At 39.7% G+C, this 13750-nt stretch overlaps 1 protein-coding gene across 4 annotated transcripts in view; it reads right to left on the bottom strand.

Annotated features, from left to right (window-relative positions):
* Positions 1 to 3516: 3516 nt before the first annotated feature.
* Positions 3517 to 13750, bottom strand: part of STOX2 (storkhead box 2) — a 143412-nt gene continuing 133178 nt past the window's right edge. For all 4 annotated transcript variants that reach the window (XM_041395717.1, XM_041395719.1, XM_041395718.1 and 1 more), the window contains exon 4: positions 3517 to 9261. In XM_041395717.1, coding sequence (XP_041251651.1) covers positions 9066 to 9261 — 196 coding nt within the window. In that variant the 3' untranslated portion in view covers positions 3517 to 9065. The remainder of the gene's footprint in view (positions 9262 to 13750) is intronic.

Here is a 13750-nt window from a genome sequence, read left to right as displayed (position 1 = left end):
TCACGCCTTAGGTGAGTTTTACAGCTGGACCAGTTACCAATATCTTAAAATCATCATCATAATGTGCTTGTGTCACAAAGAAGCACATTAAACTGCAGCAGCTGGATGCACAATAGGGCTACTCTGAAAGCTTCACCTTGGGCCCAAGCCAAAGGCTTGCACTAAACTGGACAGAGAAGAGCCTCTCCCTCAGCACAGCCTCCCCATGATGGGGATGAGTGGCAGCAAGGGGCTGGGGCCCCGCAGCTCTTCAGAGAGGAAGCTGAGAATGGGGATTTGCTTCAAGGCTACTGAGCAAGGAAGAGCAGTGCAGAGGGAAGGGGAGACCTCACTGTGGAGGCAGGGGCACCTACCATCTGCCATAACCAGAAAGTCAAATGTCCCTCTGCTGTCCTTGTCCCTGTCACTGCCCACAATCCTAAGACACCTAGTCCAAAGGTTTGCATTTCCAAGGCCTTAAGTTTGCAGTCTTGATGGCCACTGGCAGTCACTCCCAGTAGCACATGCTCAGTGTGTACATGGTGGTACACAGGTCACGGGTGGGGTACATGGGTCACGGGTGGGGTTTGCATTCAAACCCTTCCAGTGCACAAGCTGCCCTGTAAAGTTAATTACTTAGGTCCTCATTTTCCAAAACCCAGCTAATAGGACCCAAAAAGGCTGTAGTGCCGTGGCTCTGCTCCTGATGTTCATCCTCTGGTACCGAAGTTTCATCAGCAAGTGGTGCCGCCCATCTGTGCTGAGACTGCAGCTGGAACCACAGCTCGGTGTGTGCGGCACCCAGGACAGCCCCTGCTGGAGCACAGCCCTGCCTGCATCTGAAGTGCCAGTGCCGGTGTACCTTTTGACCTCTGCATGTGGAAAGCCTATATCCACAGGAGAGGCCCCTGGCTCTTGCTTGTCCTCTCACTGCTGGTACACTACTGAACACACTGGGAGCTGCTGCTTTGCAGCTTCCTGCCACAGTAACCCTCTTTGGTACTTAAAAGGCAACTGGCCTAATTTTACCAGCAACAAGCACAAGGACAAGAAGAAAGAGATTGAAAGAACTCAAAAGAAAAGGCTTCAGGTTTCCCTAAGCAAGCAAGCAACCAAAGTATATAACTATTTCAGTGTATGCACAGCCATGTTGGTAAATTTATTTACTGTCTTTGCTTACTTTCACATAGCTGGCAGAACAGGGTTAGGTTTTATGCGCTTATTAGGATGAGAGAGAAGAAAAAAGATGTTAAATAAAAGTACTTGGGATTTCCTGTTCCTTGTCCTCATTCATCACTTCTGTGACAGCTGGGCTAAAAATATTTTGCTAAACATCAGGACCTATGGGTATAGAAGGAAGTTGCTTATAAATGCAAGCTCAGCCATCTCCACACAAAACCACAGGCAATTATCAAAGCCCCAGCATCATTGAATGCTCAAAATCCTTCTCTCTTTAAGTACCAGCTACAGTGAACAGGAGTGTCAGAGCCACAGGCTCCTTCCCTGCAGTTTAGGATAGTCTAGTAAGTAGAGGCCATTTTCTTCATATCCATTCTGCAAAGCACAGCTGAATGAATTGCTTTTTTAAGCATTTACCTGAGGTCTTGCTTGATGCCCTGAGGAAGACAGATGTGACCTGGTGTTCCAGTACAGTTAGGGGGTTTGTGTCATCTCTCTGAGCCCTCAAATCAGAGATGCTGGACAGACTAGCACATAGTCTTTAAAAAAACCAGGAGCAGCAGACAAAAGAAGGAAGAGAACAGAAAGGACTAAAATATGAGGTAATATTTACATTCCTAAACATTTTTAAAATTAAAAACTGCAACAGCATGGCTTGAAGGGAAGCGCTGACAGGAGCACTGCACCTATCCTGAAGCAACTGACCACCATTTCTTCTCTAAGTTCTTTCTGATGAGCAGGGAAAATGAAAAAGGGAAAGTAATAGAAAAGTGGAAGACACTCTAAGATTAGAATGACATTTTGAGAGGGTAGGATGAGAAATGGGCCAGAAGAACTCTCATGTCAAGTAACATGTAGGGAAAAAAACCCCCAACCTGAAGGAAAGTAAATGTCAAAAAGAAGCAGAAGATAAGGGGATTCATTAGAAGGAAGATATTATAGAAAGTAAGTTATGAAGAAAACAACGGACTAAAGAAACAGCTGAGAGGCTGATGGAGAAAAAATCTGGAGAGATCTTTAAAAAGTTATCTTACAGATGTGAGATATCCACAGATATCTTAATATCTATGAGGGATGTAAATCTACTCAGTGCTCTCAGCAGAAACACGTGACCTAATGGCAAGAGTACTTCTTCAGCCAAGCAGTGGCCCAAGACATTTTCAGTATGTTACAGGCTATGTTTGACCAAAAAGATGTCACTTGATCTTCAGTTCACCTGTCAGCAGAGTAAGTATACAGAGAATTCAAGCCAGGCTTGCAAGCAAGTTTTGAAGTGCACGGTGTGGTAAATTTGGACAACAGTAGTTTCTTTCTAATTAATGATTAGGCTAATTTAGCACCTAAAATACCACAAGGAGCACACCATAAGGAGAGAAACAAAAACAAAGTGCTCTGTGGGGGGGAAACAGTGCTTGCAAACTTCTTCAGTAATACTGAAAAGGCCTTGAAAGTCTGAGGCTACCAAAACCCGAAAGTGACTTTGGCTGTGCAAAGCACTAGTGCTGGCATAAAGCCATAACCAAACCTTGTCTGGTTTTGGGATTTTTTCCCCCTGTAATTCAAAATGCACAATTTCATGAGTATGGATTACAGTAGAAGCAGATGGATGAAGGGGAATGAGCTAAGACTAGGAACAGTGTGTCACTAGCAGGTGACAAGCCAAGGTGCTTAAGACAGCACCTATTTTCAAGAGATGCTGCTCTGTTTTTTGTCTTATAAATCTTGTAAATTCTCACAGCTGACCTGGGCAAACAACAGTTCTCATGGCACAGCTCTAGCAAATCTCCTGGACCCTAAACTTTCCCCAAACCTTCTTCCAGGTGGTTGTAGAAGGTTGGAAAATGGCACTTGCATGTTACATTGTCCACTTGGGCCTTTCCAATTAGCAGCCATCAGTTTTCTTGAAGAATGTTAAAAAAACTCCTTGCTACAACCCTTTCTCTTGGGTGCACCAGGCCCTCTCTAGCTCATGAGGATGGAGAGGAGAGGAAAAGAGGGACCTGACACCTGTTGCCCTTGGCATCAGGAGGTCCTAATGGACTTCTCATTTCTTGGAGCTTGGGTGCATGTCAGCTGGACACTCACATTCAGTGGAGATCACACTCCCCCTGCAGCTGTCAACTTCATGTCAAGTCCAAGCCAGAAAAACAGATGTATTTTCTCCCTTGCACTCTTAATGGCCCAAAGAGCTTTTATAAAGCATAGGGGAACACAGCGAGTTGTTACAGTGTTTGTTTATCTGCGATTTCTGGTTTGCTGAGCAAGGTTTTAAGTGAGGGAGAGAAACAGCATGTTAAATGGAAATATAAGTATACTCTCTAAAAATCACCGATGAGGGCAAAGAATCCACTTAGAACATATAACCAAATGTTATTTAATATCTTAAAAAGTAACACAATCCAAAATGGATATTTCACACAACACTACATAAACAACATGAACACAATATTACCATATGGAGGGACTTTCAAATATAGACTTACAAAAATCCCTGTCCTTTTTTTTCCTTTAAATTATTATACTAAGCATGACAAGTAATCATCATTTACAATATGGTACACTGACACAATAAAAACCATGTTACAAATGTGCTGTTATAAATCAGTAACGTTAGGGAAGACATTTCATGAACTGCAATTATTTCATATGAAATACTATACAATATAAACAGAACATCCATCTTGGATGACCTTTACAGCAACCAGAGACCAAGTAATTTTTTAATTTTTTTTTTCAGTGCAAACACATTTATACAAGGCAGTCTTGGCTGCAAAACTCCCTTCTAACATACAGTAAGTCCCACTTGCATTTATTTACTCATTTAAACCTAATGCAACAGCCACATTCAGTCACTCACGGAAAATTACCTGCAGAATTATGATCCCTTTAAACTTAAAATCTCCTCCACACATAAAAGTAACATCTGTGCCAATTACTCCAAGGGCCCTTTCATACATCTGGGTGGGTATCCTTTGGGAGGCTCTAACCGATATACAACCCGAGGGCAGTGCACCACGCGGAAAATCACCCTTGCGAGGCGGGGCACGCTGGCGGCTGCTCGGATCCCGGCTGGGTGGCTGTGCATTCCAGCAGGGATTCAGCCCAGGCTGCCCTTCCAAGGCCAGGGGCGGATCCCGGCCGGGTGGCTGTGCATTCCAGCAGGGATTCAGCCCAGGCTGCCCTTCCAAAGCCAGGTGCGTGGCCTTCTGCTCCTTCTCTGCGTTGAGTGTCTCGGGGCGGGGGGAGGAACACGGAAACCCTCAGCTCAGAACTGAGCTTCAATGGAGTTAACGACCCATTCCCATCTCTCTCAGATCCTCAGAGATCAGGGGAGTTATGCCAGATTTACACTGGCATAACTGGAACCAATGTTTAGAGCGCAACTATAAAAGACGTGTGATAGTCCCGTTTTCTTCTAGCACCAGCTTGGCTTTTGGTGAGTCCACTGCATGTGTCTCATGCAGTAATGATGCACTTTACCTATGCTGGGGGGAACATTTTAGATATATAGCCTTTCTTTTAAAGAATTTTGTAAAAAATAGAACTTTTCTCTCTAATACTGTACAGCTTTCTTCAGAAGAGCAAAGAGAATTGTAAACTGTGGGTATGTCACCAGATTAGGAGTGCCACTTGCTTTCTCAGCACAACAATTTGGACAATTGCGTTGGGAAAAGCACTACAAAATGTATTTGAAAAACAAATCTTAAATTAACATGACTGTTTCTAAAACCACTGCTGCCAGTACTTGTATGACTGCAAAATTCTTTTTGGAACTGCTAATCCAAGAGTGTCTACAGGGCTGTAAAGTAGTTTCTTGCTTAAACAAACGGAATGTGTCAAAAGAATAATTTCAGAATATAAACATTAAACACTTTGGTTAACTGTTAAACTTGCTTCAGTAACTTTAAAAAAGCAACTAGTTAATAAGTTAGTCGGCAGACTCTTAGCCTTTGCTTTTTCCAATGGGCCCTGACAAAAAGTAGGGTCAGTGAACTCTGCCTACCTCACAGGCAAGTGCTTCAAGACCCTTAGGCAAAAAGGTGTGATTTAAGTGCAAAGTATCTGTGTTCATGATGGCCTCTGAATACCGGTTTGTTTGTTCTCTTTCCTAACAATGACTACTGCTGGCAAGCACTTCAGCCATGGTTTTCATTAAAATATTTGTTTTCCAATACATTTTTATTTTTAAAGTTGAATGAATGTTGTTTCGCATATAACAGTCATTTTACAGTGGTGCTGGGAGTCAAATGGCTAATGATTTCTTCTAAATTTTAACTGAAATACTTAAAATGGCAAAATTAGCTCAACTGATGATTGTATATCAATTTGCATCAGGATAATGGTACTAGGTTTGCTGAAAGGTGTTCATAAATCGGGATTTGTATATAGTGTGATCTGGTAAGGTTCAACTGCCACTTTCTTCCTTTGGTTTTTGGAAAAATCTTTCTTTCTTCCCTCTTGAAAGGTGGCTTGTTGCAGCTGGCTTCTTTTCAAAAGCCAGCTTAATTTCTCTTGGAAACTTGCCCATGTTCTTTGAACAATAGGCACATACCTCGAGCAGGGACCCTAATACTGCTCCCAGCAACGCCAGCGAAAGGCTGTTGGTAATTTCTATAGGAGCAAATGTTTTAGATGCACCCAATCTAGAGACCAGAGTGTGCATCATTAAAGGAAGAGCTGTTTTAACACCCTTGCCAGTTCAGAGAAACCATGACGTACTAATGTTGACAAAGATGGAGGCAGAATAGGGCCCTAAGTATCTGAAGGCTGCCAAGAAAATACCCAGAGTGTCTTCTGTTAAACCCCAAACTGTCAATCATATTTCACAGACGGTAGATGTTTCTAATTTGCTAAATTACAAATACATTTTCAAGTTCTACCAGGCAGAAATTTTAGCAGTAACTGGGGAGAGGATGGAAGGTTTCAGCCTCCCTTTCACTTTTATCCCAATTATGCAGCCATGTCAAAGTCTTTAAGTGACTCATCTGAAAGCCATCTTTTTAACACTGTAGAAGGAAATTGTGGCAATGGAAACATGATGACTTCATAAGCAAGCTTTGACACACAAGAGAACGCCATGACCTAATGCTTCAAAGTTTCTAACCTTGCTTTGTACAATACACTTTTCATGTTGCTGCATTTCATCAAATTCATGGAGGTAGTTATATGTGTAAAAAAAATTACCATAAAAGTAACATGTTGTATTATAATAATACATATTAAGTGTGCAAAATGCCGACAGATTTGTGTTGACCCTTTACAGTTGAACACAACACAGATTCAACCTAATCTAACTCTGTAAACCTTTAAATTGATACATTAGAATGATAGATAAGCAACCACATAATACAAGGCTATGATTTCATCAAAGGATTAGGGTGACATAAAGCACTCAAGCTCCACTCTCGTGGTTTTGTTACCAGAACCTCAAGATGGAATTTTCTTATTTTCCATTGCTGATTTTAAAAGGAAAAAAAATAAATCAAGATTAGAACGTTTCTATTTGAAACTTCTGTTTACATTCCATATTCCAAGAGTCACATTAATATTGGTACAATGCCATGTCAACATTAATATGACATTTATGTTGTCTGCTGGTCTCTGGGAACTTTAGGAAATAACATACTATACAGTTTATAGGTATGTACTATCACATTTTGTTGGAATTATGTCTTCTGTACAACCAGCTGCCTGCACAAAATCTGACTGGCTTATGACAAACAATTATTTCTCCAAAGGTGAAACCTGTTTCTGCTCTTCACATTTTAATACTGCCATTAGTACTTCAGATCATCACTGTAAATTTTTTTACCATTTTGACATTTCTATTTACTGAATTGATACATGCTACTGATGTCAGAGCTCATCTCAGCAACAAAATCACAGTCAGCCACTGCATAGTATATGACAATTCCCCACAAGAACTCTGACTCTACAGTTCGCGTGGAATAAGTACGGCTGGAGTTACATCGCGAATAATCAGGTGCGTCATGCAAAGCATTATATGGTAATTAGAGCACATCTTGGAAGGTATGATAAGGCAGAAGGCTAAAGGCCAAGTGACTTTGATAACCAACCAAAAGCACAATAATTTCCTTTATGTGCACTGAAAGGTCTTATTGCTCCTATGAAATGGAAATTATACACTGAAATCAATGAAAACAGACCTGTGCATTGACTGTGTATTCTTGATAGAACTGATTGTGTCCAGAGTTAGAAAGCTGTTTCATAAGTAAATTATCTATATCTGATGGTGTAACATAAGGCTGAATTGTCAGTAAAGACTTCCAATCACAACAGAGAACATAAGTGAAGCTCAAATGACTTTGTATACAGAGTAATAAATGTCACCAGAACCTGATGAAAATACTGGGTTTTAATATGTACAGTTGGGTTTCATACCTGTGTACTACAAGAGCTAGACAGGGTAAATGTCCCTTTTCTATGAAACAGTTTAGGCTGTTGCACATTTTAGTATCTTTGTTATTATTCCACCAATTTGCCTGTTCTGATAAAAAAGTCAGTTTGTTGCACTACCAGGCTGCATGAGTAACAGAGCAGAATGTGACCCTATACCTAAAATTACTCTTGGAGTTTAACTATCTGTAGAATTTACTCTGCAGTAATTAGCATAGTACTAATTACACTGGAGTAACAGTTTAGGGAGAGCAATTAGGATGTACTGTGCCTGCAGGACTCAGATTTCTACTGCAAACCAAGTGGACACATTGAATTTCTAGAAACCAGACATGTCCATAAAATGGTAAATTACAAATAACATCCACTGAATTAAAAGGCCAGAAGTTTATAATTCTCTAAATTTTGTTCTCTGATAATCATTACACTGTATGCTATTTTTAATAGCCTAATTTAGGCACTCTATTTAATAAGCTACATAAAATAGATTTACGTCCTTCCACTAGAAAGAAATCAATTCTTCAGGCCATACTTGTCATTTATATCATAAAGGATATTTTAGTTCCAAGGAATTAGTTATCCTGATTTCTATATTAATGGCAAGTTGCAATACCAGAAGTGACACAAGAATTAGATTATCTTTTTAAAATAAGTGAATTATACTGAAGACATTTAATATATTTCGTGTCACTCCACATTGTGGCTCCATGACAGTTACATCTTTCCCTTCCCCCCCACTCCCCCCTCTCTGCAAAGGCCCACCTCCTCACGGGCGACTATGGAAGGTCAAGTAGCAAGTCTCATTAAGTAAACACCTCTCGTATTTTTGAAACAAAAGGAGGAGCTGCCTCCTTCCCACCCTCCATACCTAGAAAAAAAGCAAATGAAAACAAACCCCAAACCTCCTTTTACTTGCCTAACTAGGTATTTGTAAAATTGTGTCACAAAAATGCACAGTGAAAATGACTGATTAGTATTAATAATTCACATATAGAGCTGAGGTCATGACTTGTCATGTTTGGCATTGTTTTTCCTCATGGTGATCCTGGCTGGTTACTTTCAGCAGTGGCTCAGTTTTTGAAGAAAAAAATGATGAACTCTGCAGCAGAGTTTAGCCTCTGACCAGGGGCATCACACATCTGTGGCATTTTTTAAATGAAGTTGGCAACTGCATGGACATTGAAAATGCAGATTACACTTACAGTGTCTAGACTTTCATATATGTGCTCAGTTACAATTAAGTGAAGCAAAAAGTGTACATATTATCCCTACTGCTATTCTGTTGCTACAGAGCCGCAAATGTGAAAAGCAATACCTTGAAATAAAGACTTCTTTGTTGCCCCTAGTCTACATAGCAGCACAGTTTAAGTGAACACTAAAACTGTGGTTGAGATGCTCGTTTTATTTTTCCCCAAAGATGTAAACATCAGTCCCAGTGTCGTAAACTTTGCTGTATAGGATGAGACAGACGATCTGAGGCAGGCTGACTATCAGACACTAGTGACAGAAGCTTGCAGGCAGTTACCAGGTTTCTGCAGTTTCTCAGCTTCACTCGTGGGTGGGTCTGCAGTGGCTCGGAAGCTGAATGCCGGGCCTGCGCCACCATGTGCAGGGCTCAGAGCGGGGTTCTGACGTCTGTTGCTTTCAACAATACTTGAAGTGTTGGATGCCAGGCTCTCACGAGTACTGGAATGGAAAAGAAATAGATATACACACTCATATATGACATGCCTATATATCTATCGACCAGACAGGAAAGGAGAACAGAGTGTTTTATAATAGGTTTCCTGCGTTTGTATGTAATGTCATATCAATGAAACATCTCATATTGACAGTACACATATGTTACTCCTAAAACGCGTCCCAGAGGTGCTCAGCAGTCATCATACCATAACACAGGTATAGCACTCAGCACGGCTGAACCTGTCACACAAACTGTAAGCTGAACCAGTATCAAGCATCTGGATTTTCCACTCAAGGAAATAGCTTCCATCTTGCACCTGGAATGTGCTAGTTTTCCTTCCTGACTGGTGCAGTTTTGCACAAAGTAGCTTCATAAAATCGGCTCTGTGACTAAGCAGGGTTAGGACAGCAATCATATAACACAGCATCCTCTGTTGTCTCCTCTTCTACCTATGTTTTTGTACACAAAATATTAAATAAAAGTTTTACCTTACATTAAACCCACAATGCTTCTAAACACAACACTTCAATTACGCTTTGCAGCTGAGAGATTGCAACTTACCAAGACAATGAGAAATCTTAACTGCCTGGTCTGTGATCTTGCCCTGGACAACAACTACTGCGGCTATTTCATTCACAAAATGGACAATGTTCCTTTAGTTCTAACATATCATTTAACCACAAGAGTAACAGGACACTTAACACTTTAAAATATTAGGCCTTTTAATGATACATCTAATTATGAATGCAGAGAAGCTTGTATTTTAGTCTACAGCTTTTAAAAAGCTCAGCCATGACATGCTAAGGGTACTTTTATCAGTACTGCCGTTTCTGTTCTCCTTACACTATTAAATAATTTTTGATCTCTAAATAATGTGTGCCTGTTCACGAACAGATTTGTTTTCAAACATCCATGTGGCCCCCTGATCATGTATCCTTCACCTGTATCCCTACTTCTTTGTAAAATGACATCACCACTTGCTATGGAGATGCTTACGGAATACATTTAGAGGACTGAATGCAGTTATTAAATAAGCACTAGAAACAAGGATACTAATGACAAAAGTTTCATAGTCAGTTTAAAGTCAACCTAAATTTACCTGCTACTGAAAGGGGTAGCTCTTGCCTGCCTTGTGTGGACCTGACCCTGCCACATGTTTCTGCTGCATCCCTGACTAAGCCTTGCAGGCAGCCAGACAGATCAGGGACTGCACTCAGTTAAATACTAGCCCTAAGGAAAAAAAAAAAAAAAATTAGTCCTAGCATCAAGGGAAGAGTAGGAATGCACAGCTTTAGATGTGGCAGGGGAGAAATGTGTCAGTGCATGGCATAAGGGAAGGAAAAACACTGTTCCTAGTCGTCAGGACAGATTTAAATAATCTTAAACTGAGTCTGGAAAATCAATGAGGCTTTTAGGAGAACTCTCATAGATCTTTTAAACGGGTCAAAATGGATGGTACTGATATTCTTCTGCCAGTGATTGTTTTATTGTCCACAGTTCCAAAGAGCTATGATGGGTGACACACAGACTACATGATTCCTGTGAGCTGCAATGATGTATGGTGCACTTCTCTTGCTCATTTTTTTATTTCTCTCCCTCTGCTTTTTAATGAAAATAGATGCAAATCTTAGTTTTCAGAGATGATTTAGTATTGTATCATTCTTTTTGGGACCACCAATTCCAGATCTTCAGACATGCTCAAGTCTGATATTACAAAGTGACCATTACAACATGTATACATAAAAACTGCATTGAAAATTTTGCATGCAGAGTAATGTCAAAATTAGCTTTCTTTAGGTGACAAAGGAGCAACAGTATTATATAAGCACTAAAAATAAAGGAAAAAAATTAATCGTGACAGCTAACATTTACTATATATAACTTGCATAAAAGCAATGCATGAAAAATTGTGAGGCCTTTTTTCCCCAGTGATGATTAATATCTTCACACAGTTTGCACACAAATACTTTGGAAGTCAAATGACCATTACAAATCTCTTTAACTGCAGCCATTTCTTTCTGATTTTTTTTTCACTGTCCTTTTTTCAATTTATCAGACTTTTAAAATTTTTTTTTTCTTTTATAGTGTGAAATTGGTAATTTTGATTCCCCAAACAATGTTGCATACTTCAGTTTGAATGAAAAGATACCACCCCACCTCAGGAAGCAGAGTTACATAACCAGTGGAAGCTAGAAGAATATACCTGAGGAACATCACTATATGCACAACCTGTTCTTATATTCTTCCCGTGGCATCTTTTGAAGGACAGTGTCACACCTGGCTGAATCTCACCAGATGGATGCTGGATGGCTACTCTGTATTTCCTGGAAAAGGGCTGTCAAGTACATTTTTTATTATAAGGTGGGATAATAATAACAACATGGTAAATTTAGCCAAAGGGCTGAATTCATCCTCAGTTCAATTTATTTTGGAGACTTATGTGAAGAAGAGACCCAAACTCAGCAAAATCACCACATTTAATAATTTTCATGCAAAGCTTATGAAAAAGCTTTGAAGTATCCTATCCTATCCTATCCTGACTATATGCCACTCTCCCAAACAAAGTACCCAAACAGAGTACAAAGTACTAAAACAGAATGCTTTGGCTTGTTTTTTTAAGCTTATTTTATGTGACCTTGCCAAAAAATGGCATTTGTTAATAAGTAAACAGTAAATTAAAGAAAAAAAAAAAAGGATTTGTGGAACACAAATGTAATTGAAAGTTGCTCATCTGTTTCCGTTATGATTTAAACAAGGTGGTAGTGCAGCACTAAATCCAGTATGCTCACCACATCCTGTTCTCTTGCTAGCCAAGTTTAACATAAACAGAAATTTTAGCTTTTGTGTAATAATTAGGGAAGAAAATGCCTACCATTGCATTAATCAGAAACACAAGTTTGATATGCAGCTAGCATACAAAACAGTAGTACAAGAACTGCTTTTTAATCCAGCTGATACCCTGTCCTGGAGGTGACTCTCATAGTCTGGAGTGAGACCGGCTGAGCAAGAAGCAAACACCACAACATACTCCCCCACAAAAACTGACTGCAAGTATAGCACTTCGACTACTGGAAGACATCACGTTTAAAAAAGAAAAGTGCAAACAGTTTCATACAACAGTTCTATGTGAGAAAGATGTCAGGCATCTGCAGAACAATCAATAACATAAATTCAAAGCCTTCTCAAGCTTCTTTTTTAGAGTGGACTCAGTGTTAATGGTATGATTTACTCAAATAATTTTTCAGGTTTTTTTGCTCAGAAAAAAATATACATTTGTTAGAATCCTGCTCTAGTTTGATACATCACTGCAAGCTGCATTAGGCTCTCTAATTTCTCTCTTGTCATTAACATAAGTGGGAGTAACTATCAAATCCAAAGGAATTTCTTCCAGAGTGACAGGACTTCAACTGAAATGAAATTTAGTCCTGTGTAGAAACAGGAAATCCTTCACATGCCTGAGAGCGTTTGCTATTGATATAAAAAATATATAAACTTCTAAGGAACAAGAACACCATTTACAGGGGAAAATAAAAAAGTGACAAAAAAACCCCCCAGTTTTTTCACATAATACAAAATCATTCTTGGAGGTTTTATTTTTAAACACAGGCAATAAATAATTTAAGCTTAAGTAAGCCACTCTAAGAGAACTACTACTGTAAATTATTTCTGTGTTCTTAGAGTCCTTGTTCTGAACTCTGATGAGTTGCTATGCAGGCTAACAAAACAGGTCATGCTCCATTCCATCAAGGACTGCCAAAGGTCAGACAGACAAGGAAGAAGGCTAGCATAAAGGATTCTTAACCTGGAAATGAACTTTTGAAATCTCCAGGGCAGGGAATGCAACAACTCTCTCCTCCCTATATTTATAAGACTTGTAGCACACGGAGACTTCCATGACGCCTGAAATCCCTGGAATAGTAATTACTAGCCAGCACCACCACACACAAACATCTGGACTCTCTTTCCAAGTATCTTAGACAAGGCACCTCTCTCTCAACAGTGCTAAGTCACATATGAAGTTCAAACATCCTGAGCACTTTTAATTTGTAGTGGCTATTCCAGTCTCACCAGTTTGAAATGGTGACTAGATACACTTCCAAAATTTTTGAAGAAAACAAATAAGATTATGCCACCTGGTCATGCCTAGTCTTTCCATTAGTCTTTTTGATGGTATCTTAGAGGGAAAGGGAAGAGTATGCAGGAGCTCATCCCTTTTATTCTAAAAGCAAACACAAGTTTAATATAGAAAAAAAAGGATACAGGGAGATTTTCAGCAAACAGAAAATGAACTAATACAGAGTCAATGCCACAAATGGCCATTGGTTTCTTACTGTATGGTGGGAAACCCACACATCTGAACAGAGGATTCCAGAGCTGTAGAAAAAACACTGTCTGAAAATGTGTGAAATTTTTAAATACAGCCCCACATTCTGTCACCAATATCACATACCCATAAAAGCATAAATGGAACTTCCTAGTCTGTAAAGCTGC

This window comes from Onychostruthus taczanowskii, unplaced genomic scaffold, assembly GCF_017590055.1.
Source record: "Onychostruthus taczanowskii isolate IOZ18803 unplaced genomic scaffold, ASM1759005v1 scaffold12, whole genome shotgun sequence".
NCBI classification, from domain to species: domain Eukaryota; kingdom Metazoa; phylum Chordata; class Aves; order Passeriformes; family Passeridae; genus Onychostruthus; species Onychostruthus taczanowskii.
Note: the sequence above shows the minus strand (reverse complement) of the source record. Positions and strands in the feature narration are given on the sequence as shown.